Raw genomic sequence first — 27,930 nt, 5'->3', positions numbered from 1 at the left:
AAAAATCTTATCCATTTTAATGACTTGCTTAATAATCAATTTCTGTAAGCTTCAGATTAGCTGACTGGACCATTATTCTGAATCAAATTAGAACTGCAACATTCACTCATATACGACAAGGTGATAGAATTCTTTTTCTTTTGGTAAGACCATAAATATAAGAGCAAATAGAAATACAATTTTAAATGATTTAAATAAGATGTTTTAGGAAGACACAGGGAAATCAAAGAAAATACACCATGGTCTGAGTTAAGTAAAATAATGGCTAAACAGTGAATATAAATGAATTGGAAATCATGTTAATGCAGTCATTAGATGGATAGAAATCAATTGGTTCATGTCAGGAGATTATTATTCTAGGCTACCAAAAACCGACTTCTGAATTTAAAGTCAATTATCTTCCTACTTTTGAATATGGAATACTTCAAATTATTAGGATATATAAATCCCTTAGATTGTCCTGACTAAAAATTACTGGGTAGATCGTTGGTGTTGATTTGGGGAATCAAGGCACAAGGAAAAATCTTTAAACAACTTTGTTGAACTTTCCTGTATGCTGATAATTTCTCAAAAGTTATTTTTTAAAGTAATCACAATAGGAATGTCAAATGAGAAAGGAGAGAAATTTTACTAAAAAGTAAATATTAATATACAGGGGTAGAATGTGACTTTAAGATACAATTGGTAATTCAATTTATAAGTAAGGAAAAAATTTCCACTTGATTTTCTCTCTCTGCATACAATTAAAATAGATATGTGTATTACTTATCATTTCCTTATAGTTCATTAGCCAGAAATCTGACTATGGCCTAATAAACAGCTATTAAATATTAGCAGCCTTGGAAAGACCCTCTTTAGGTCCTCACAAAGTTTACAAATCAATCTAGATTTTCAAAGCCTGAACTTGGTAACTTAATTTTGACTTGAATTTTGAAATTCTCCTCCAAATTTTGAGGTCAGAATAATGTCCTTTCTCCTCATAGTGCTTCAAAATCAATTTTTTTTCAGGAAAGTTTTGCCTCACTGGAACCTCACTGGTTCAGTTCCTTTTGTGGTGGTGGAAATCAAAGATTCTGATTTTCCTCCAACTAGTATGGTGTTGACCACCTGCTCTGTCTGCTCACTCACACCTAAGTCTGGACTGGACGTATTGATTACATTCAATGACCCTGTTAAATCCGTGGTGGTCTTTGGAGAGTAACTTACACTGGCTAGATAACTCAATGGTATTCAAATATGTATGTGCACTGGCAACTTAACAACTGCAGTAGAATCAAGCAGTGACTAGTTTTTACTCACACCAAGTGTACTGAGGTTTTCACCTCAGTAACCTTGGTTTTCACCACCATTTCCAGGGATGTTTCCTATGATTGGTTGGAAAAGTCCTTGCTCCTGTGAGGCACTTGTTCCAAAGATGTACCACTTTTCCTTGAAGCACGCTGCACCCAACTAAGTTCAGTCATAGAAACCCTAGTTTTTCATACAAGGAAATGACATATCATTTCCACACAAACCAAGCAACTTCTTCCCTTGGTAATGACCAATGTGTACATTTACTGATATGACTTTATCCCCAAGATCATATGTTCCATACTCTGATGGCTAGCATATACTGTTGTCACTACTTGAGATACAAAATGTTGACAGCAAATTAAGAAAAGCAAAGAGCATAAATGTTTAAACTCAGCAAAGCTGATTATAATAAAAGTAGATATGGGCACTATCTATTTCTAGACCATTTTCACCACAACAGAATTCTCTGTCATTGAAGAAATCTCAACCTACCTACATTGATCTGTATACAGACAGAGGTAGACAAACACCCTGACAAAGCCCTCCACTAAAAACGCAACTCAAAAATATTTGAATGAGCTCACTAGGAGTTCAGCAGCTCTTACTATGAGCTTTACACACTCTTGCTGTTAAGAGAACCTGCATATAAGAAACATGTTAAGTAACAATACAAGTGAGGAGCATCTATGTTATGCTAGAAATCAATATTATATATAAAAAAAGAAAATGTGGAAAAATGAACAAAACTAACCTTTTCTTTTTAAAGGAGGTTCTTCTATTTCTCCTAAATCAAGAAAAATAGAAAATTAGCATAACTGGTAATAGGAATTTGCTATTTACCTGTGTTTTTCTATTTACACATTTTTTTGCAAGCTATTGCTTTCAATAGTCATGATTCTTGCATACTTTGCTACCTAAATTCCAAAGTACCTGCTTTGTTTATATGTATTCACTTAAGATGGCTTCACTTTATGAATTCAATGAAATTGCGGCAGTGCTTCAAGTTACTGCATCATAGCTCATGCATCATATTAATTTCATTTTTCTCTATTTATTGTCACTTCTCACAGGGCCAAAACAGAAATAAATTCAGACAAAGTCATAAAAGGGTTTCTAATCGCGATAATTTTCCTTTTGGGTAAGACTGAATAAATAATCTTGGATGAATAAGAGTAACCATTTTTTTTTTTGAATCTCATTTAACAGAGTGGATCAAGGTACTTCCTCTTTGTAAATCCTCTAAATGCCAACTTATATACAGCCTGCTCTTCCATTTACTTTGTTCATTGTACGTGTGTTGCTTACTTGTATAATATTTAAAATGTATCTTTCCATTCTGGATCTCTATTTGAGTCGATCAATTTCTGTTTTTATTGGGCTTTTATTAAGATTAGTTATCATCATTTGAATATTACTGTGACTTATAAGTACAAAGCATGTGATTGTTGATTTTAATATTTTTGTTTAAATCCTCCTAGACATGGACTGGGAAAATAGCTACCCTGTCTCAAATAAACTTGTAAGTGGGAAATCTATTGTGGTTTTAAAATCGTTTATATTAAGATTCCCTGCTTTAATACCACTCTAATAGCAGCATTTAATTTTGATATCTGTTCCATAATGGCAGATAAAGTATAAGATTAAAGCCAAATGGAGAGTGATTTACTCTATTTGGCAGCTTATTGGAGAGCTTTTTGTACTCAGATGTGTATCCATTTTAGTTTAGCCTCCTCTAGTGCTCATTTGGGCTAAACTCTCAGCTAGCCAATGCTAAGTGTGCCCAATTTCCAGTTCTAGTTGGTAGATACAACTCTGTGCCTTGGGTACCTTTATCAATGTCCTCGTCTGCATCCTCGTCTTCTTCATCACCTTCAGATGAGATGATGTCAGACAGCAAAGCAAAGAAGCCATAGAACCAGTCAGTCGTTTCCTCCACAACATCATTTACGAATTTTAGAGGATCTGAACCAATCTTGGCAATGGAGCTTGCTAAAAGACATGAAAACAATGGAAAAACATAGATCATTAACTAGAGAACCTAGAAAAAGAACTAATAAATATCTCTAGACTACTTATTGTTCAGAAATAAAAAAACATATTTTGATGTATATTAATACAATAGTATATAAATGAGTATTAGATAAGGCATATATGTATATATGCATACACATAGACATGTATATTTGATAAATATATGTAATATATATTTGATATATATATAAAAATAATATAAAACATTTGGTTCGAATCATTACAAAAATACCAAAAGAAGGTTATTTTAGTAATGACTATAAACTAAATGAAAGCATGGGGTGAAAAAATTGGAATAAATAATGTGTTTTCACTACACAAGTATTAAAATCATTAAGTTACAGTTGTTCAGGAAGGTTGAAGTAGTCATTGACCCACAGAATACTCACTGCATCATGGAGAAGATGACCATGTAAATCTTCAAACAAGGTCTAGAAATTTGGCTAGACTCGTTATGGGTGATTTAAGATGATTTTTCTTTTTCTCTTTCTATCTCTATTTCTCTCTCTCTCATATATTAGCTTTATAATTTTTTAAAACTATTAGAAAAAGCCTTGGCATTATCAAGTTTGCAATTTTGTCAAATTAAGCAAAGTTTGTTAAATTTAAATATTTTGAAATTCTAGTTCCTTAAAAAACCTTAAACGTAAATTCTTTAAATGTAATCTCCTAGTAATTTTAATAATAGAATTAGATAAAACTGAACCTATAAAACATACTATTATTGTATCTTGGAAGTTTTTAAACTTATAAAATGAGAGCTTAAATAAGAAAAAATATAAACAAACACTGGAATTTATGAAAGTTGTTCTGATTATATGAAAATTTCTCTGAAGTTGGAAAAGTAGTTTCTAATACCTACTTGAGTGATTATGTAGAAATAGAGCATAAGTTGCACCTGGGATTTCATTGATAATGCAATTAAATTTTAGAGTTATTTTTTCTGAATTTTAGAAACTCGTTTTGCTTTTCAAACAATCTTCTCCTTTTGATATATCTAAGAGATCAGAAATAAATGAACATATCATATCACCTAAAGGTTAAATGTTCCAAAATCAGGCTTTCACTCTGATTAAGATAGGAAGTCAATGGGAGGTTTGAGTAGATTTAGTACTGAGGGTGAAAATGATCTCAGGCTACAAACAGACAGACAGTGAAAGGCCAAACAAAATCATCTAGATGGTGGGCGATCATGGTGAACTGAAATCAGGGAGAAGTGAGTGTAACATGCCAGCAGCTCCTGATGTCCTTCAGTGGTGCACCTCAGGGCAAGTGTGTAAATGCTTTCACTTTGGCCCTAGCATGTGAGGGAGAAAGAACCCTAGGCTTTAAAAAAGAAACCGATTGAACAAATGGAGATATAGAATGGAAAGTGGCATTCTATATGTTAAAACAAATATGCATCTTGCTTATGTAATTTTACAGTTTTTGTGAGTGACACTGGAGGTGTAGCAATGGCATCTTCTTGTGATGGGGAGGCTTGGAGACAAATACTGTCAGCTTCTTTTTGTTTTGTCTAGGTTGTGGAGAGAATGAAGTAGAGAAGTGGTTGAGATTTACTCTTTCACACACCCGCCGTGATGCGTAGATGCAGCTACTTCTATCTGATCAATAAGGGAAATGTGCTACTTGAATTAGGAACTTGAAAGCACCAAAGAATGGACGGTATTAAAGTCACGATGTTCAGTGCCGCCGTCTACAGGTGATAGAAATACATGACCAGGGGATGTACAAAAAAAAAAAAAAAAGAGAGAGAGAGACAAATACATGACTAAATAAAAGGACAAAGACAATTCAGAGTATGAACACTGACTTCAGTCAAGAGAAAGAACTATTGAAGGGAACTTGAGATGAAGATGGAATTGGAAAACTCAGTAGGTGGAGAAGAAAACAGGCAGAAAGCTTACTAGTAGGGGGATCAACGAGAAGATAGAGCACCTGTAATTGAAGATAATGTAGAGTAACTAAATATTTAAGCAAATAATATTTTAAAAATTGAAAACAGAACCAGCACATAAAAGAAATGTATTGTAATTATGGTACACTGAAAAAATCATAAAAGAGATCATAGACACACTCTGATACATAATATCCTTGCCAGCTATACATCTGATAGAAGATTAATAAGTAGAATATATAAGAACTCAAAAAACAAAGAATCAAGACTCAGATCAAAAGACTCAGTTTAAAAATGGACTACGAATTTATGCCCAACTGTAACTCCAAGGAACCATGACAATGGCCAAAAGGGCAAGATATTCTAAAACGCTCAGTTCTATGACTTATATCCTGGCATAAAATACAGAGGTAGGATTTGAATCAATAAACTAGAGGAGGAAATTCATGCCTGACCCTATAGTTGAGCCAATTTCCTGTGCCTGGTGAGGCCTTTGAACTTAGAGGAGAAACCTATTACTTCCAGTTTCCCAAACCAGTGTAACCCCGACTGAATTCTAAATATTTATTCTTATAGCTACAAAGAAGTGCAGTTCCCACTTCTCATCAAAGAAACTTCTTTTTGCATTAGATAGAAACTATTACAGAAATCAATAAATAATCAAAATTCAAGGAACATCTAGCTATACAGTGCTCAGCCATAATTGATAGATTTGTAATACAGCACCTATACATAAGGCTCAGAGAGCAGGTTGGAAAAGAGGAGATGGAAAGATTTTAAACAAACAAACAGAGGATCAGGTTGGCTACTATGGGATAGTGCCTTCTATCTGTGACAGGAAAAACGAGTCCATGAAATCTCAAGAGTATTATTCCATAAACGAGATCTGACCAATGATATCACAAGCTGACACGCCAAGAAGGATCAGAAAAATTTTTGCAAGGTCCTACATCTAAGTGAAAAGCTACAGGCAACTGATGATGGCTGAGAGTGGAAAATCAGTCTTCACTAGGACATGTTCCCTAGTGGATTTTCAAATCCCATGTGGTCTGTCATAAGCATACACACATACAAGCAACATTAAATGTACTAACAAGCTGTATTTGTATGTACGTATATAGGTGAGTGTAAATGTGATTTTGTGTGTATGTATAATAACAATCAAAGAGGTTGTGAATTGTTGAGGAAGTGGGTGTACAGAAGAGTAGGAAGGAAGAAGGAAGGCGCGATAATGATGCAGCAATGGTACTCATGTATGATTCTCAATATAATTAAAATTAACCTTAAACAAAACACAATCGAATTAAATAGCATCCCTGTGGATTCATTTGTCCTGTGAGACTTTGGGCACTGGAATTTCTAGTGTCAACAATATTGTGCTTAGATATTTAAAAAGTAATGAGTAGAAAACTTACATTTTTGTTTGTTTATTTTGGTTTTTGTTTTTACAACCTTTTCTCTCCATTTTCCAAAATGTTTCCTGAGCTTTAGGTGTAGGTGTTGTGTTGTTTTTACATGCACTGTGAAATTGTGTCTTTAGCAGTGTGATATTCAGTCAAGATGCTGTTATAAAAGCTTATTAAGTGTAGTAATTTTATCACACTTTCCCATATGATGGACCACTAGTCTTGTGTATTTTAGTTGGTTTCAAGGAGGTATTACTACCCTTAATCTTCATTACCACAGTAAAGTCAAACACCTTTTCCACAGATTTCTGATTGTCTGTTTCTTTCCAAATTGAAAATTAAGCTCAAACTGAAGAAATGATCAATACATTCAAGAAAATTTGATAACATCATACTTTTCTTCTTTTCTACTTAATTTCCAATATTAGTTTCTATCATCTATCATCACAAAGTCAGGCTAATACATAGCAAATGACACATCTCTTCATTCTGTTTTTGGCTTGATTCTTTGTCCTAGAACAGTCCTGAGTATTTCAGTGTCCGTAAAGTAACTTAGTATATAGATTGAAATTCTATGGATTGTGTGATCTGTACTCCCAAACAATACTGCTTAGGACACAGTTCAATGTAGTTGATTAATACTCTTCTAATTTTAACCATATTGAGAAGATTCATTTTATATAAGCCCTAATGGACATATGATATTTTTGTCTACTCAGAGAAAACAGGAATATAAAGTATTTTTCTATTTGTTTATCAATTTCAATAATTATTCAAGAACAATAAGAGAAATAAATACAGTATTTTTCTCTTAGAGGACTCACAAATTAAAAAATAAACACGTAACAAGATAATTATAAAACAGAATGAGGTAGAGTTATGATAAGAAAATAAACAGATTTAAATGATAAATCTTGGAAAAATAGAGAAAATTAAATATTTCATATGCCTCTTAAAAACCAGCTAAAGAATTTTAACAATTTTCACTAGGGCCTAGGCCAGAGCAATTTAATCATTGCTTGAGGGGAAATCTTAGCTAACAGAAATGATTGTGCTAGCTAGTTTTGTGTCAACTTGACACAAGTTAGAGTGATTAGAAAGGAGAAAAGCTCAATAGAGAAAATGCATCCATAAGATCAGGCTGTGGGCCAGCCTGTAGGGTATTTTCCTAATTAGCAATTGATGGGAAAGGATCCAGCTCTTTGTAGGTGGAGCCATCTGGGGGAAGATGGGTTCTCTAAGAAAGAAGGCTGATCAAGCCATTAAGAATGAACAAATACAAGCAATGCTGCTATGAAAATAGTTGAGCATATACTTTTGTTGTATGATAGGGCATCTCTTGGGTATATTCCCAAGAGTGGTATTGCTGGGTCCAGGGGTAGGTTGATCACGAATTTCCTGAGAAACCTCCATATTGCTTTCCAAAGTGGTTGCACGAGTTTGCATTCCCACCAGCAATGGATGAGTGTACCCCTTTCTCCACAACCTCTCCAGCAAAGGCTATCATTGGTGTTTTTTTATTTTAGCCATTCTGACAGGTGTAAGATGGTATCTTAAAGTTGTCTTGATTTGCATTTCCCTGATCGCTAAGGAAGTTGAGCATGATCTTAATAGCCAGAACCTGGAAACAACCTAGATGCTCTTCAATGGAAGAATGGATGAAGAAAGTATGGAGTATATACATATTAGAGTACTACTCAGCAGTAAAAAACAATGACTTCTTGAATTTTGCATACAAATGGACGGAAATAGAAAACACTATCCTGAGTGGGGTAAGCCAGACCCAAAAAGAGGAACATGGGATGTACTCACTCATATTTAGTTTCTGGCCATAAATAAAGGACATTGAGCCTTTAATTCATGATCCTAGAGAAGCTAAATAAGAAGGTGAACCCAAAGAAAAACATATAAGCATCCTCCTGAATATTAACCTTCATCAGGCGATGAAAGAAGACAGAGACAGAGACCCACATTGGAGCACCGGACTGAAATCTCAAGGTCCAAATCAGGAGCAGAAGGAGAGAGAGCATAAGCAAGGAACTCAGGACCGCGAGGGGTGCACCCACACACTGAGACAATGGGGATGTTCTATCGGGAATTCACCAAGGCCAGCTGGCCCTGGTCTGAAAAAGCATGGGATAAAACCGGACTCGCTGAACATAGAGGACAATGAGGACTACCGAGAATTTAAGAACAATGGCAATGGGTTTTTGATCCTACTGCATGTAATGGCTTTGTGGGAGCCCAGGCAGTTTGGATGCTCGCCTTACTAGACCTGGATGGAGGTGGGTGGTCCTTGGTCTTTGCACAGGACAGGGAACCCTGATTGATCTTTGGGCTGATGAGGGAGGGGGACTTGATCGGGGAAGGGGGAGGGAAATGGGAGGCGGTGGTGGGGAGGAGGCAGAAATCTTTAATAAATAAATAAGTAAGTAAGTAAGTAAGTAAGTAAGTAAATAAATAAATAAATAAATAAGAACAAATAAACAGCACCCATCCAAAAATCCTTGCATCATCTCCTGCATGTATGTTCTGACTCTATTTGAGTTACTGTCCTGATTCCTTCATTGATGAACTAAGATGTGGAAGTGTAAGACAAATAAATTCTTTCCTCACCAACAAACGTTTGGTCATGTTGTTTCCTAACAACAATAATAATCCTACCTAGGAAAATGGCAATATCAATATCCAGGATATTAAGAAGAATACCGGGATATTCATATATTTTACACTATGATTTCTTCAGTCTTCTAATTTTGTTACCAGGTAGTCAGACTATTAATAGTGGACTGTGGGTATATTAGAAAAATTCACGACTCAGATAGAGAGCAAATAATTAATTAAAAATATGATGATAAAAGAGAGAAGAAAGGAGATGAAAATATTAGAGTCAAAAGGGGATAGAATTGAAATCCTATATGCCAAGATAAATAAATTAATGACTAAGGAAATTTTAGACACAAATAGATTGAATATTATATACAACCCTTTTGTCTCCCAGAGTGTCATTTAGGGTTTGAGTACAAAAGCAAAATGACTGTGCATCAAAGATACAGGATGTCTAATTTGGATGTGATTTTATATAACTCACAGTCTATGAGTAGTTCAGCTGTCTGTATGTTGTATTGGTGTCTGAAATCAGAACTAGAGGGAAGATAGATTGTAGAGGGAGCACGGCAACCACAGCTCACAAGGGATGGGAGGACATTCATGACAATAAATTCTAATTGCCCTACTTCTTTGACCTTCAAATCTCCATGCTCAGTGGCAGTGGTAATTCTCAGCATAAGCTGCTGTTCCTCTTCATAAGCTAATTATGCATTTTACCCAGAAGTGGGAGAAGGCAATGGAAAATCTGGCAGAGCTGTCCTTTTTCAGGCATAGCCGCTGTCCCTAACCAAGCATAGATGCCAGGAGATCACTAATAACATGTGTGAACAACTATATTGGTCCCTTCAAAGGCCAAACAGTCCATTCCCCTGCCTCCTGCCTTACAGATTGGGCAAAAGCTTCCTCACTCCCACTATGCTCAAACTATGCAACAGAAAGAATTCTAAGACTCTATTTCGACCTGGTGATAGTAACAAAATTGAAAATCACTGTCCTGCTTTCCAGTGAGCATCAACATTTATGAATTTTAGTTATTCTTTATATTCTCCTGAAAATTCTCTGTCATTCTGTTCCAATGTGTCAAATGCTCAAATATATACCCTAGGTATAGAATCTTGCCCAAGATTCTTCGATCCATAGGTCCACATGTGTATTTCATTTGGATGTTTTACTATATCTCTCTTTTTGTTGAAAGCTTTGTTTACTTTGTGTATGAGATTTTTCTCTATGTGTATTGTAGGTGCACCACTGTCATACCTAGAATCCTTGGAGGTCAAACGGAAGTGTTGGTCACCCTCCAACTAGCATGCCTAATGGGATAGTTATGCAACATCACATGGTTACTGAAAACAAAACTCTAGTCCTCTGTAAGAGGAACAGGTGATCTTAACCACTAATCCATTCCTCCAGATCCAAAGAGTTTCTTTTGCCAAGAAGGAAAATGTTCAAAACAGCTTATATTTTGTTTTAGTGTTTATCTGCAGTTAGCCAATTACTTAGTCTAACTTCCATAGCAAATAGTATTTCAAAACTAAAACACTTAGCAAAGGCTTTCCTGCACAGAATTTCCATTACCTTGAACTTTTTGAGGAGAAGGAACCACAGATCAACAAATGCCCACAAGCTGCATGCATTATTTCAAAATAAGATTTTAGAACGTGGGGTTCGTCATCTTTGTTTTTAGTGTTCACAGCTCTTTCTTTCATGTTAAAAGGTTGACCCTTGAGCAGAACAATAGAATTTTACTTCTCTACTGTATTCAGTTGCAAGTTTAACTAAAATGTCAAAATTATAACTTATGATAGAGATATTGAGAGAATTTTGGGTGTTTGATCACTCTAATTGTCTTTGAACTATGGTCTACTAAAGACAGTGTCAGGGTTGCTTCTCAAAAACATTGAAAACCATTGTTTACTCATGATGATGATGTGATGAAGATTAACTCATTTCACTATGATTCCAAATATTAGTGACTATTATTTTCTTTCTATATTTTTAAATTATAAAAGGAAGACCCTTAGGTCAAAACTGCATAAGTACACACCATGAAATAACAACCTAAAACAAGACAAAACAAAACCAAAAAAAGGCAAAAGTAAAAACAAAACAACACAAAAAAATTATTGCTCTTGCTCTGTTCCACTCTCCTCTGTTCTCTTCTATTTATTTTAGTTTCTGCCACATACACATTCATAGTTATAGGAAGAGGTCTATAGCTTTAAATAAAGGTACAATAAACAAAGTATTTTTTTAAATATGGGAGGCATAGGTATTTTACCCCTGCTTTTAAAACTCTCTTAGTTTAATATTTCCTATGCACCTTCACCCTTAACATCAGTCAGTTAGCAATATATACTTAGATTGAACCTGATTGCTCTGTCTTCATTCACTTGCTACTCCTGAGGTAAGGAAGAACATGAATATGTGCAAAAATATCAGTGTAATTCACCACTGCTTCCCAATACCAGCAAATTGTGATGCAAATGTTTAAGTCTAATAGACATGCTAACTAGCTGTAGACCTATGCCAAAGTAAGGACTTTGCATATTTCAAATAAAGGCATAAACAAGGTTTTTAGTTCCTTTACCTATGTCATGAACACAAGGGATTATATTATGCTTTAAAAACTAAGAATGTAAAAATAAAAGACTTTCACAAATAGAAAAAATATGTATCTTTCCTTTACAGGAGAAGAGCTGGTTTTGCCTTAAAATTATAGGTTACAGGTCATCGTTTGGGGAATTTCAAGGCAGAACACAACTACTGGCACTCAGAAAAATTACACTCCAAAATATCATATTTTGGGATTGTTATTCATGCTATTCTTTCTCCTGCTGTGCTTTGCCCCATGAAGGATGCTTTATAAAGTAGAATCCCTCTTTCTAGGGTGGACCATTTAAACTAGAAACTCCACTAAAGATAGCTTCCTCTCTCCCAAAGAATCCTATTAATATTATAATATCCCTGCTTATGTGCGTGAACACTAGCCATAAACAATTCACCTTATCTGATGATAAGTCATAAGACTTTTATTAGAGAAAGCATTTATCATCTCAGGGGAAAGAATGATGATACCCGTGAGCCATACAAAAATAAAGCAGTTCTATCCTGTAGCCTTTCCCAGTCTTTTCCAGTTGGCTTTGTGCCATTCCTTCCAAACACCTTTTGAGAAGGTTGGCCTTTTGCCATCAAACCCAAACATAAAATTTAGTTTTCATGAGTCTTTGGGTCATCAGATTTGAATGTTCCTGGGTCATACCAATTTTTGTTTAAGTAAATTTCTTCTGTTTATGCTGATATGATACTACCTTTAATTTTAGAAATGTCAACTATAACCATCATGTTGCAAAATAGGGTATTATATCTTTCTTTCCATACCTCTGTTGCACATAGAATGAAGTATCTTTTGACTCATATGTATAATAAGGAATGATAAAAAGTATTTGTAGATTTATAGATTATTGTATGTTTGTTCCCAAGCTAGCATGAAACAAAGTTAATTTCCTCAAGATAAGGAGATCTAAAATACCATTCCAATGAAATCAAAATTAAGTTGATCTCAGAAAGACAAAGGTCATTATTGCTCTCAATTGTGGCCCTTTGACCTTATAGAAATATAAAATCACACAGGTACCCATAACATGAAAGAAGATGCCTAACCAAAGGAACAAGAGGATTGTGAAGAAGAGAAAAGAGGGTGGTTGATATGAATATGTATGTTCACAGTGTTTCATATACTTGCAATATACTTGTCTTATTTAACATGTCTAATAAATTATTTTTAAAATTCATTCATATTAAATGGCTTCTTTAGTTAGATTTTACAAGTTAAACAAACTTGTAAATAGTTTATAAATAGGGACTAGTGACACTCAGTGGGTGGATCTTCCATTCTTAATTAATGAAATCCAGACAATCTCCCAGCAGTATGAATATGTCCAGAGACAAATATTCAATGTTATTCCAGATTCTGTGAAATTGACAGTACTAACCATAACACTGCTTTAATATGAATATACAAATTAACAAACAACTTCAGTTTAAGAGATAGAAAACTTATTGAACAATGTGTCAGGAAACAGAGATGTGAATAAAAACATTAAGTTGAACAAAAATATATATTATTGAGATTTTGTGGTTTAATCACAAAGATGGTTTTAAAATTATTTTTATATTGTGAATCCTACCACTGTTAATATAATTATACACCTAACCAAGCTAACCATAAGAGGCCATAAATTAATAAAATTAAAAAATAAAATATATAATAATAATATGATGTAGTATTGTCATCTGTCAATCTGTTTATGTTGATTTCATTGGTTAATAAAGAAACTGCCTTGGCCCATTTGATAGGCCAGCCCTTAGGTGGATAGAGTAGACAGAACAGAATGCTGGGAGGAAGTGAGGTGATTGCCATGTCACTCCTCTCCAGGGCAGACATGATGCAGCTAGCCACCAGGTCAGACATGCTGAATCTTTCCTGGTAAGACACCACCTCATGGTGCTACACACATTATTAGAAATGGTGGTGCACGCCTTTAATCCCAGCACTTGGGAGGCAGAGGCAGAGGCAGAGGCAGGCGGGTCTCTGTGAGTTCGAGACCAGCCTGGTCTACAAGAGCTAGTTCCAGGACAGGCTCCAAAACCACAGAGAAACCCTGTCTCGAAAAACCAAAAAAAAAAAAAAAAAAAAGAAATGGGTTAGTCAAGATGTGAAAGTTAGTCAATAAGAGGCTAGAGCTAATGGGTCAAGCAGTGTTTAAGTGAATACGATTTGTGAATTGTTATTTCGGGGCATAAGCTAGCCAGGTGGCCAGGAGCTGGGCAGCAGGAACGCAGCCCACAGCTCCTTCTACAAAATGGCTGCCCAATGTGGATAACTGGATCCACAGAAAGCTTGAGAAAGCTTGGGAAAGAATAGAGTAAAGCATGTTTTCTTGGTAGCAGCAATTTCTCTGGTCTGCTCTGTTTGCTAGAAGCAAGTAAGCGCTCTCATCTAAGAGAGGTTCCTGACTCAGCTTTAGCTGCAAAACCCTGCAGCTCTTTAAAAGGCCCTGCCAAGAAACACTTAAACAATGTTGATGAAAAGCTGAACGCATGCTTTTCGGTTTTCAGCCATACTAGGAAAAAAGCTATGCTGTTTTCAAATGCCAGCTTTCTGGGCTGTCCTGCCAGGGCAAACTCTGAATCTTTCAGGCAGGTGGTCCGTGTGGTTTGCAAGCACATTGCTGAAGCTTGCTTGCTGGCAGGGACTTGAAATGCTATAGAGTTGTGGCAATAAAAATGACTACACCCGGTACCTCCGCCATGAGGCTAGAAAGCTAAGGAATGGACTGGATCTAGCTGGCAAAGCCATGACTTTAATCCTACCCATATTGCTCAGTAAATTAAAAACTCATGTGGTCACAAAAGAGACATATACAGTAAAAGAAAGATTCAAAGTTGAACAAAATGCCTAAATGATTTACAGTGTGTTAAAAATATATGCAGGTTTTAAAAAAATGTTAAAGTTCTTAAAGTAAAGAAAGAGAGTAGTTGGGTATGGTCGTATACACCTTTAATCCTAACACTTGGGAGGCAGAGGTAAATTGACATATGAGACTTCAAGGGGCAGAGGTAGATTGACCTCTGTGACTTCAAAGTGTGGTAGCACACGCCTTTAATCCCAATGCCTGGGAGGCAGAGACAGAAGGATCTCTGAAAGTTCAAGGACAGCCTGGTCTACAGAGTTATTCCAGGACAAAGATACACAGAGAACCTGTCTTAAAAAATAAAAGTAAAAATAAAGGAAATAGAGGTTAAAATAAAGCCGCACAAAGATGGAAAATACACAGAGAATATTGATACTGTATGCTATTATGCTTTCTTTGAATTGTTTGAATGTTGAGGAAGAAGCAAGAGCTGCTAAAAGATATTTGTTTATAAATGCTGCTGAACTAATCCAAGATAGATATTTTGAAAATACCTTGACTTTAAAATTTCGATCTAAGGATAGGATACTTGGGAAAAGAGATTCTTCTTTTGTTTTCACAGAGGATGAGACCCTGTGGATTGCTTCTATCTCAATATGGTATGATAGACCACGCCCTCCTGAAAGGTTGCTGTGAACACCCTCAAAAGATTACTTTGCTCAACTGTCCACTGAGAGGAACCTAGCACACAGGTTACACCATGAAAGATCTAATTAACAACTCTCCCATTCAGCACGAAGCAGTTTGGAGAGAAATAACTACATCCATATTCCCAAATATTGTTTATAAATGTTTGTTCTTTTACATTTAAAGGGGGATATGATATAGGTATGAATAATTTGCATTGAAATAGATTTTGTTTAGTGATTTAAATTTAAGGTCAATCTTGTTATATGTATATGTATTTCTGACCTTGACTAAGGTATTGTGATTGTGTAGTTCATGTAAAAATGTAATGCATATAGGTTGTTAATAGATAATCATCTATAATAGTCAAGTTTGTAGTCATGTTAGTTAGATTTTCTGGATATATAGAGATATATTTCAGTTAAATAGGCATTCTTCTTATGTTTCAAAGACTACAGAATATGGCATTTAATGTTTTAATAACTTAGGAATTTGTATGACAATGAGACACGTCTGCTCCTGGCAGCACCAATCTACTTCAAGAGGAAGAAGGGCATCAAAGAGGCTCCTTATGGAGTTTGATAGCTGTTTGGGCAAGAAACTGCTCTTGCCTGGACTGTTGCATAAACTGGACACAGAGAACCCACAGAGAGAGGACTGCTGAATTTACCTAAAGGTGAGATGATCTTTCAGGGTTCCTGATTCATGAAAGAGTCTGTGAGGCATTCTGCGGGACACAGTGGATTGTGACTGAACTACCTTTGAAATTCCCTGCTTCCTGGAAATGTCTGCTGGAAACCAAGGGATTGTAGGCCGAAGATGGATGCCCCAACGTTACAGAGGAACGTTGGGTGACTATCCAGGCAGTGAGATATCTCTGTGATTTCTAGAGTTTTGTAAATTGCTTACTTCTTATTTACTTAGGTAATATTATATCCTTCTGGAGTCTTTGATGGAGTTGAAGAATAGATAGATAGTTAGAGTTATAGCTTTCCATTGTTATGATAAAAGATAAAGTAGATATAAATATTGTAACTGTAATTCTTAATTGATAACTATTTTGTTATATGTAATTTTGCTATGTTAAAGTGAAAGCCTTTCCTTTTTGTTTAAACAGAAAAGGGGGAAATGATGTAGTATTATCTTCTGTCAATCTGTTTGTGTTGATTTCATTGGTTAATAAAGAAACTGCCTTGGCCCATTTGATAGGCCAGCCCTTAGGTGGGTGGAGTAGACAGAACAGAATGCTGGGAGAAAGTGAGGTGATCGCCATGCCTCTCGTCTCTGAGCCAGACGCGATGAAGCTCCATCCCAAAATGGACATATACTAGAATCTTTCCCAGTAAGCCACCACCTCGTGGTGCTACACAGATTACTAAATATGGTTTAAGCAAGATATGAGAGTTAGCCAAGAAGAAGCTAGATATAATAGGCCAGGCAGTGTTTAAATGAATACAGTTTGTGTGTTGTTATTTCGGGGCATAAGCAAGCCAGGCGGCTGGGAGTCGGGCGGCAGGAATGCTGCCCGCAGCTCCTTCTACAATAATACAACAGCTATAATAAATACAGAGGTTTTAAAGGGATAATTTTAAAGTCTACATTCCAGCAGAATGAAAGATGTAAAAGAAATGAATATATTTATAGGAACTTATGACCTATAAAAGTCAAGTTAACAGAAGCTACTCAGTTTCAGGAGGTCCCATTTATTCAATGTTGTCCTTAATGTCTGTGCTGCTGGGGATAAACGTAGGAAGTGATCTCCCGTACCCATATGTTGTAGAGTATTTCCCACTTTTTCTTCTATAAGGTTCAGTGTGTTCAGACTAATATTGAGGTCTTTAATCCATTTGGACTTGAATTTTGTGCATGGTGATAGGTATGGATCTATTTTCATTCTTCTACACATTGACAACCAGTTCTGCCAGCACCATTTGTTGAAAATGCTCTCTTTTTTCCATTGAATACTTTTAGCTCCTTTATCAAAAATTAGGTGTTCATAAGTTTGTGGGTTAAAATCAGGGTCTTCTACTCGGTTCCATTGATCGACTTCTCTGTTTTTATGCCAATACCAAGCTGTTTTCAATACTGAGGCTCTGTAATAGAGTTTGAGGTCTAGGATGGTAATGCCTCCAGACGATCCTTTATTATATAAGATTGTTTTGGCCATCCTGGGTTTTTTGTTTCTCCATATAAAGTTGATTATTGTCCTCTCAAGATCTGTAAAGAATTTTGATGGGATTTTAATGGGGATTTCATTGAATCCATAAATTGCCCTTGGTAGAATTGCCATTTTTACTATGTTGATCCTCCCAATCCAAGAGCAAGGGAGATCCTTCCATTTTCTGGTATCCTCCTCAATTGTGGAGAAAGAGGCACACTCATTCATTGCTAGTGGGAATGCAAACTTGTGCAACCACTTTGGAAATCAGTGTGGCGATTTCTCAGGAAATTTGGGATCAACCTACCCCAAGATCCAGTAATACCACTATTGGGAATATACCCAAGAGATGCCCCATCAAATGACAAAAGTATCTGTTCAACTATGTTCATAGCAGCATTGTTTGTAATAGCCAAAACCTGGAAACAACCTAGATGCCCTTCAATGGAGGAATGGATGAAGAAAGTGTGGAATATATACATATTAGAGTACTACTCAGCGGTAAAAAACAATGACTTCTCGAATTTTGCGTGCAAATGGATGGAAATAGAAAACACTATCCTGAGTGAGGTATCCCAGACCCAAAAAGAGGAACATGGGATGTACTCACTCATAATCAGTTTCTAGCCATAAATAAAAGACATTGAGCATATAATTTGTGATCCTAGAGAAGCTAAATAAGAAAGTGAACCCAAAGAAAATCATATAGTCATCCGCCTGGAGAGGGGAAGTAGACAAGATTGCAGGGCAAAAACTGGGAACTTGCAGGTGAGGTGGCATGGGGCAAAGGGGAAATGGGATGAGAAACATGAGAAGGGGAGGATGGGAGGAGCTCGGGGGATTGGGATGGTTGGGATATAGGAAGGGAGGATATGGGAGCAGCGAAGTATATATCCTATCTAAGGGAGCCATCTTAGGCTTGGCAAGAAACTTGACTCTAGAGGGGTTCGCAGGTGTCCAGGGAGATGTCCCCAGCTGGTACCTTGGGCAACTAAGGAGAGGGAACCTGAAATGACCCTATCCTGTACTGATGAATATCACCTTAGAACCTTCATCTGGCGATGGATCGAGGTAGAGACAGAGTCTCTATTTGGAGCAACGGTATGAGCTCTTAAGGTCCAAATGAGGAGCAGAAAGAGAGAGAACATGAGCAAGGAAATCAGGACCACGAGGGATGCACCCACCCACTGTGACAGTGGAACTGATTTATTGGGAGCCCACCAAGGCCAGCTGGTCTGGGACTGAATAAGCAGGGGTTGAAACTGGACTCTCTGAGCATGGCGGACAATGAAGGCTGATGAGAAGCCAAGGACAATGGCACTAGGTTTCGATCCTAATACATGAACTGGCTTTGTGGGAGCTTAGCCTGTTTAGATGCTCACCTTCCTGGACATAGATAGAAGACCTTCGTCTTCCCGCAGGGCAGAGAATTTAGACTGCTCTTCAGTATCGAGAAGGAGGGGGAATGGTGTGGGGGGAGGAGAAGAGGAGTGGGGATAGGGAGAGGGGAGTGGGGGAAGGGGGCAATATTTGGGAGGAGGGGAGGGAAATGGGAAATGGGGAGCAGGTGGAAATTTTAATTAAAAAAGAATAAAAATAAAAGTCAAGTTAAGATGACATAAACAACCTAAAGATATCTACAAGTATCAATGAGCTTGAAGAAATAGAGACTCCCAACTAAAAATAATATGGGATAGGATAGATTTACAGATGAATTTTACCACATTTTAAAGATGAACTAACATTAATGTTCTTCAAATTAGTCTATAGAATATAACCTTGGCAATAAGTACATACATACACTAAAAAATAAAAAAAAGAATATTATGATGCATATAGATACTACAATGTTCAACTTCCTGCATACAAAATTTAGTAATGCATTTAAAAGATCATATGTCATGATAAAGCAGCCTTATTTTCAGGCATACAGGGTGTTCTAACATACACAATGCAATACACAGTACAGCACATAATTATACTCAAAGAAATAAATCACATGATCATTTAAATAAGAGAAAAATTAGTCTTTGATAAAGCTCCACACCCCTTCAAGACTAAAAACTCTGAAGGAACAAAATCAAGGCAATAAAAGCTATAAAAATTGATAAACCTTTGACTAGCATCATATGAAGTATGGAAAATCTGAAAACATTTCTCTTAAAATCAAGAATAAGACATGGATATCCCTGTTTCCACTCTTACTGAATATAACTATATTTTAAGCTTAACCTGAGAATTAGGGCAAGAAACAAGAGAAAAAATTGAAGAGATATAAATAGCAAACAAGGAAGCAGAATTATTTCTGCTTGCGGAGGCTACGGTCTTATAAGACCCTCAAAACACCTTAAAATCTTTTAGCTCTAATTAACATCTTCAACAAAGTGGTAAGCTACAAAGTCAGCATAAAAATCAGCAGCTTCTCGTGTACCAATAATGGACATGCTAATAAATAATTTAAAAAAAATTTACAGTAGTCTGAAAATATTGTAAGAAGAAATGTAAGAATAAATCTAAAAATGGAATTAAAAGCTCTATCATGCAAATTTGAAAACACTAAAAAAATAGAAAAATAAAACAAAAAATGGTAAGATCTCCCATCCTCATGAATTATTTTTGTAAATTATATCTATATATCAAAAAAATTCTATAGACTTAACAATATCCCTTAAAAATTCTTAGGAAAATGTTCACATAAATAGGTCTTTCCACCATAAAATTCATCTATGGGCACAAATGACTTCAACAGTCAACATATCCTGAACTAAAACAAGGACACTAGAAGTATCATAATGTCTGGTTTCTGATTTGTGACAAATACAAAACAAAATTAAAATGGCATGGCATCCATATGGATAACTAGAGAAATGGCTGATTGGGTACAGTGCTTATTCTTCAAACTTGAAGACCTGAATTTGAATACTAGAATCAAAAAAAAAAAATCATGTGTTTAAAACCCAGTCCTGGGGAAAAGCAATGACAGATAAAACCCTAGAAGTGTATTAGTCAGCCAACATAGACAAATAAATGTTCTCCAAATCTAAGAAGAGACTTTGCCTCACAAATAAGGCAGAATGTAATTAAAGTTGTTCGAAACCAACTACTGGCATACACACAGATGTGCTCTTGTGCATACATCCACACAAACACATGCACACACACTGCCTCTACATACACACACAAAAAATGCAGTAACAAAACCTATTACTTTGCATATTATATGTCAAAAACGAATATAAAATTTAGTAAAAATAAAGCATAACACAAAAGCATTAATAGAGAACCTAAAACTTTGAAACCACGAGAATAAAATACATTAACATGCAAAACTAGACATAAAAAGACATACAGCACCTCAAGATAATAACAAGAATTGATAAATGAGGTTTCATGGAATTAAAAAAAATATTTTGTACAACAAAGGAAACAGTGAATGAAATGACAGCAAACAAAATGGAAGCAAATTTATTTACCTATACATATAATTAGTAGCTACAATACAAAAAGAAGCATAAAATAGCCTCCAAATTCCATCAATAAATGAGCAGATGAAATTAGTCCCCAAATATAAATAACAATGACCAAAATAGATATGACGATTGTTTCAAAATTCTTGCTATCGAAGAAATTCAAAGGTATATAATTAAAAACTACTCTGACATTTCAGCTTAGCCAAATATGGTAGCTATCATGAAAATTACAAAAAAAAAAAACAAAAAAAAAAAAAAACAGAGGTGGAAAAAATGAAGGATTCCTCATAACTGCTATGGGAGTATAGCAGTACACAGTTTAGTAGTATACTTCAAGAATCCTAGAAGATCAATGGAGAAGATGTGTGTTTTTTATATCACACACAACAAAACATAAATTTTTCAAAAATTGATATTAACAAATAGTAAATAACATAGAAGGAAATGGCAACAATGAGTAGTGACATGGATCAGTGGGCAAGATCACTGGCTGCCATGATAAGAACTACGTTCCTTCTCTAGGACATATTTCTTGGAGAGGAAAAACTCATACAAGGTGTCCTCTGACTTCTGTATTGCATGATATGGCATACATTGTGTATACTCTTACAAACACACACACACAAATAAATAAAATGTAGAAAGTATAATGTGTTGGAAGAAACTGTTCTTTCTTTTCCCAGGCATTCATCCCAGGATAATCACACAGAAACTATATTAATTACAATACTACTTGGCTAATCATCTAAGCATATTGATAGCTCTTATATCTTAAATTAACCTATTTACATTATTTTATATTTTACCACAAGGCTCGTGGTTTACCAGTAAGGTTCCCAGGCATCTGTCTCCTTCGGTGGATACATGGCCACTCCCTGATTCTGCCTCCTTTTCTCCTCTATCTCTGCTTAGAATTTCCACCTTGCCGTATTCTGTGCTGCCATAGGCCCAAAGTAGATGGTGCACATGACTTTAATTCCAGCTCTTGAGAGGCAGAGGCAGGTGGATATCTATGAATTTGATGGTAGTATGTCTACAAAGTGAGTTCCATGGTATCTGGAGCTACATTGTTAAATCTTGTCTCAAAAAAATAAAAATAAAAAAATAAAACAAGACAAAATTCAATGTGTTATATTATTAAATATCTTGATTCAGCAAATCATTACCTAGATTGGTAGACAGGGAGATATAAGTTAAACTTGTACTCTTGTACTTTGGGACTAAATTGGAGAGTTCCCCCAAAATAATTTCACTCTGTTAAACTCCCATCCTAACAAGCAGTGCACCTGCTTAACTGGGATAAGTGCCAAGAAAAGGAAAAACTTCAGGGGAATTAATTTCCAGAGCAATAGATAAATGGCATACCTCATTAGAAAATCTATTTAAAAGGCACATTTGAGGGGTGTCTGCAAGACTTTCATAATAAATTGATGCTTATATCATCACATCATTGCCATGTTTCTTCTCAGATTACTGACCTTATTTCCTCCTAACAGGGTTCAAATTCACATTATGTTTTAAGAGTGATTGCCTCCTTTGTGCAGGAATATATTCTTCATGTACATCATTTTCTTCTAATTACCAGTCTGTGTTTTGAAATGAATATGTTTTATGGGGCATTTGGGAACTTTTCTGAATAGTGATAGACACCTTGATCCAGTGTATGATGATGTTTCCCTGCTGTGGTAAGGATAGTAGATTACAACCTTTGTTTTTGTGCAAGAAATGCTAAAATTATTATAATCTTGTTGTAGAGTATTATTTTAAGGTGTGTCACTTTTGTTTATGTTGCTTTTCTTTAACTCTGGAAGCTGTGTTACGTTGCCTATCTAAAACACCTGATGGTCTAATTAAAAAGCTCAATGGTCAATAGCGAGGCAGGACAGAGAAATAGGCAGGGCTGTCTGGCAAAGAGGATAAATATGAGGAAAAAAATACGGAGAAAAGGATCTGGGAACAGGAGGGGAAGGAGGAGAAGTTCAGGGGACAGTTACCCAGTCACCCAGCTACACAGCCATACATGGAGTAAGAGGGAAGGAAAAGGTATACTAAAATAGAGAAAGATAAAGGCCCTGAGGTCATATAGATGGGATAATTTACGGAAAGCCGAGAAGAAACAAGCAAACCAAAGCTTGGCATTCATAACTAAGAATAAGCTTCCATGTGTGATTTATTTGAGAGCAGGTTGGTAGGCTCCACCAAAAGTCAAAAGAGTAAAATTTCTAAAATTACCACCAACATAATCTTCCCTACATACTCCGAGTCAGTGGAACATCATAAGCAATGTCTTAACAAACATTATTTGTTTACATTTGTTATTTTTTAAAAGAAACCTATTCCATCATTAATAACAGGTGTTTGTAAGAAATTTCAATCAAGTGCAGTAATTTTAGTCCTCAGAGAATGCAAATTATCAGCCAAGCCTGCTTTTGTAAGGGCTTACTGATTTTGTTGGCAGAAGCTTGAGTCAGATCTGCAGCAACCTTCCTGAGAATCCAGCCTCTGTCACTAAGAGAACAAATTCCTTTTCTTCCTCAGCAGTTTCTGTCAGCATTCTTTTTCCAGGGGACATGTAAAGGCAATGAGCATGATAGCAGGGTGATCCTACATCTTAAATGCTGAGTTTTCTCCTCTTGTAACTATTAATAGGTCTCCATTTCTCTTTTGCGAGCATTCTGTTTTGGATTGTTAAGCTATATAGATATCCCAGGTGTAGAAAATAAATTAGAACTACATTTCCTCAAATTTCCTTAGGTAGAAATTTCCAGGTAACTCTTGGGAGTTGGCAAAAAGAAGGCAAATGTAAGAAGTAATGTGTAGCCATTGCTTGCCCTCTGAAGGTTGGTACTGGGTGTATCTTTCCCGTTTCCCCAGTTTCTTGGCCACCCCTATGTAGCAAAACCATGCCTGGTCTATAGTTCCTGCTGCGCTATCTCCTTCACACATCTCTAAAGCATCGCAAAGCGTTTCAAGACCAATAACTCACCTAAATCATTTCCACTTGAGCTGGTGAGAAAGAAATGAAGATTACAATCTGTCTTTACTCTTTTCTACTTTGTTTCCATCTGACCTTTCACCTCTCAGCATGCTGACTTTCCACTCTACAGTAGACACTATCAACAGCACTCTATAATGTGCTTAGCCAGCTCTCAGTAATTCATAAACTATACTATTATAATCCCTGTTCTGTACCAGGTAAAGTGGTTTCTGCTGCTTGCAACATTTACAGACACACCAGAGTTTATCTGAAAAATTTTTAGCTGTTACATTTAGCTAGAAATCAAGGAGATCTGAAATACTTTTCCAATATGTTTATATTCTGTGTTCTAAACTTTGTCTTCATTATAGTGAATAATCCAAATAATACATTTTGAAGAAAAGAAAGTGAGATACTTTCTCTATCTTAGATAAGGAAAAGGAACTTCCTACTCATATTAGTGTAAAGGTTATTTACTTGTGTTCCATGGGTAAATCAGATCAAATTCTGAAAATGAGTAATTAGGAAAGTTGCTGGTTGAAAATTCTTCCCCTTAAGTGAGCACAGTATGTATTTAATAGAAATAAATTTTCCTTTCTCTTTGAACCCACTCTAACGGTTTCACGTATTTATCAATACTTAAAACTCCCAACAGAGTAACTTGACACAGTGACAGCTATTCGGCCTTTAATATAAACAGCAATATGCTTCCTTCTGCTGCTAGTCATGTTCAGAAAATATTAATAATTACATTTTCAAAGTGTATTAGGGTAGTACAAAAGACTCACCATGGATACATACATAATACTTGCTTATAAAAGTTTAAATTATATCAATTAAAAGCAGTATTGGAACTATAAAGTAGTTTTTATTCTTTAAATATCTTATTGAAGTAATTTTTTCTGTGACGAATCATTAAAAAGACTTTTAAGAACTGGCTGAATGACCTTGGCCAATTTTTTTTTTTCGAGACAGGGTTTCTCCATAGCTTTTTGGTTCCTGTCCTGGAATTAGCTCTTCTAGACCAGGCTGGCATCGAATTCACAGAGATCCGCCTGCCTCTGCCTCCCGAGTGCTGGGGACCTTAGCCATTTTGATGGGTAAAAGATGGAATATTGGAGAGGATGTGGAGCAAAGGGAACACTTCTCCATTTACGATGGGAATGCAAACTTGTACAGCCACTTTGGAAAACATTATGTTAGTTTCTTAGATAATTAGGAATCAATCTATCCCAAGACCATCTATACCACTCTTGTGCATATACCCAAAGGATGCTCAATCACACCACAAGGATACTTGTTCAACTATGTTCATAGCAACATTATTTGTAATAGCCAGAACCTGGAAACAACCTGGATATCCCTCACCCAAAAAATGGACAAAGAAAATATGGTTCATTCACACAATGGAGTATTTTTCAGCTGTTTAAAAATAGACATAATGAAATTTGCAAATGGATTGAACAGAAAGACAAACATGGTATGTACTCACTTATAAGTGACTATTAGCTGTAAAATAAAGGACAATCATGCTGCAATTCTCAGATCCAGAGAGGCTAAGTAACGAGATAGGCCCTGGGATCTCCCTGGGAAAGTGAAATCGAATAGATATTGTTGGTAGAGTGGGGGCAGGTTGGAAGGGGAACAGGAGGGATCAGATAGAGAATAGAGGGAGAGACAACTGGAATTAGGGGGAACGTTTCTGGGAGAGGTAGAAACCTAGAAACTCCCAGGAATCTATGAAAGTGACCCCAACAAAGAATTCAGCAATAGGGGATATGCGGCCTGAACTGCCCATATGTTAGAACCAGGCAAGACCTCCAGTGGAGGGACAGGGACAGCAACCCAGGCACATAACCTTTGGCCTATAATTTGTCCTGCCTACAAGATGTACTGGGGTAAAGGTGACAAAGGAATTGTGCAAGTGGCTAACCAATGACTGGTCCAACCTAAGACCCACGGCATGAGAGGGAGCCCACCACTGATATTGACTGGAGGGCCAGGTCCAGAGACCTAGGAAAAACACACAGTAGAGTCATCCTATGAAACTAACCGAATTTTGCAGAAATGAAAAATCATATTTCTAAAACTAGAACACGAGGAGACTGTGACTCCTGCTCTGCTCTTTGCTGACTCTGTGGCACCATCTACCTTCATGTGGAGACACCAGCGCCAACAGTCTAATGAGCGAGGCACATTGCAAACAGCACCATTCACATCAATCTTTCATCAAGTGCCTTCTCTGCCAATATTTTTACTGCAGTCTCAGGATAGAACTTAGGACACACTCACCTATATAAACCACTTCCAAATTTCTGACCCACAGACAGTAAATTCGTGTGATTTTATTAAGGCTTTTACTTTGGAAGCAATTTGTTACTCATGAATAACTGCCTTTTTAAAAGGCAGTAGAATTCTCTAACTTTGTTAATTCCCTAATTTTCAAGGTCAAGCTCAACAAAGTTTCAACTAAATGAAATAAAATTATATATGTACATTTCTTCACCATGTAAAATGTAGTTTCAATCTCAAAACATCAGAATTATGTATTTCCTTAAGTGATATGCTTCAGAAGATCTCCTAGGTGACTGCCATTCACACAGGAACAAAACAATCTTTTTCTTGAAAAGGTTTAGGTTTCTGGATGATACAGTCAAATCAACTGATATTTCTAGTACATTGTACTAATTCATTTAGACAAATGGATCCCTACAGTACCAGAAGAAAGGAAATATAATATAGTATGTTATTCTTTTTATTTGTTTGTTTATTTATTTATTTAAGATTTCTGCCTCTTCCCCGTCACCGCCTCCCATTTCCCTCCCCCTCCCCCAATCAAGTCTCCCTCCCTCGTCAGCCCAAAGAGCAATCAGGGTTCCCTGTCCTGTGGGAAGTCCAAGGACCACCCACCTCCATCCAGGTCTAGTAAGGTGAGCATCCAAACTGCCTAGGCTCCCACAAAGCCAGTACATGCAGTAGGATCAAAAGCCCATTGCCATTGTTCTTGAGATCTCAGTAGTCCTCATTGTCCACTATGTTCTGTGAGTCCGGTTTTATCCCATGCTTTTTCAGACCCAGCCCAGCTGGCCTTGGTGAGTTCCCGATAGAACATCCCCATGTCTCAGTGTGTGGGTGCACCCCTCGCGGTCCTGAGTTGCTTGCTCATGCTCTCTCTCCTTCTGCTCCTCATTTGGACCTTGAGATTTCAGTCCGGTGTCTCTGTCTCCTTTCATCGCCTGATGAACGTTAATATTCAGGAGGATGTTTATATGTTTTTCTTTGGGTTCACTTTCTTATTTAGCTTCTCTAGTATGTTATTCTTATCACATTACAGGATGCATCATAAAAGAAAGAATATGTCATGAAGCATGAATAAACCTTTTCAAGATAAAAGTGAACAAAATCTCCACTCATAGAATGGAATATTTTTGACAAATGGGTTCTTTCCAGCTTCTTTAGAAAAACTATTTCATATAACCCTATAATTTAGATATTTTCACAATCCCTACTTTGTAGATGTAAAAACTGAGGCCAAGAGTGGTTATCTATCCCTATTATCAAAGAGTTATCAAGTAGCATGTTCTATGAAAGCAAATAAATGAGGCACCAGAATCCTCATTTTTAACTATTAACCGTCATGATAGTTCTACAAGAGTTGGGAGCTGGGAAAACTTCATTGTACATGGACAGCAAGAAAGAAAAGTTTGTATTTGCCTAGGATGAGCAGGTAAGAAGTAATATGGTTGAGAAATTGGATATGTGCACTAAATTACAAGATCAAAATGAAGAGCTAAGATAAGGGCTTGAATTTTATACAAGGTCTTTGCTGTGCTTAGGCAACAGTGAAAACATGGCTTTTTGAGATGTTCACATAATGAAGATGTCTTTAGGGATTTACGAATGGGTAGGGACTGATGAGGATGGTATAAAATTTCACAAGTTCTCTGAAAATAGAAGTAAGTGTGAAGTGCAATAATAGATAAGGTG

The 27,930-nt window shown here is 36.2% G+C and overlaps 1 protein-coding gene across 11 annotated transcripts in view; it reads right to left on the bottom strand.

Moving 5' to 3' along the window:
* The window catches only part of Trdn (triadin), a 377,801-nt gene that overhangs the window by 303,747 nt on the left and 46,124 nt on the right, over positions 1 to 27,930 (bottom strand). For all 11 annotated transcript variants that reach the window (XM_057761731.1, XM_057761734.1, XM_057761735.1 and 8 more), the window contains exons 3-4: positions 3,121 to 3,282; positions 2,045 to 2,077 (exon numbers count right to left, since the gene is read on the bottom strand). In XM_057761731.1, coding sequence (XP_057617714.1) covers positions 2,045 to 2,077; positions 3,121 to 3,282 — 195 coding nt within the window. The remainder of the gene's footprint in view (positions 1 to 2,044; positions 2,078 to 3,120; positions 3,283 to 27,930) is intronic.

Source organism: Chionomys nivalis, chromosome 2 (assembly GCF_950005125.1).
Source record: "Chionomys nivalis chromosome 2, mChiNiv1.1, whole genome shotgun sequence".
Classification (NCBI taxonomy): Eukaryota; Metazoa; Chordata; class Mammalia; order Rodentia; family Cricetidae; genus Chionomys; species Chionomys nivalis.
Note: the sequence above shows the minus strand (reverse complement) of the source record. Positions and strands in the feature narration are given on the sequence as shown.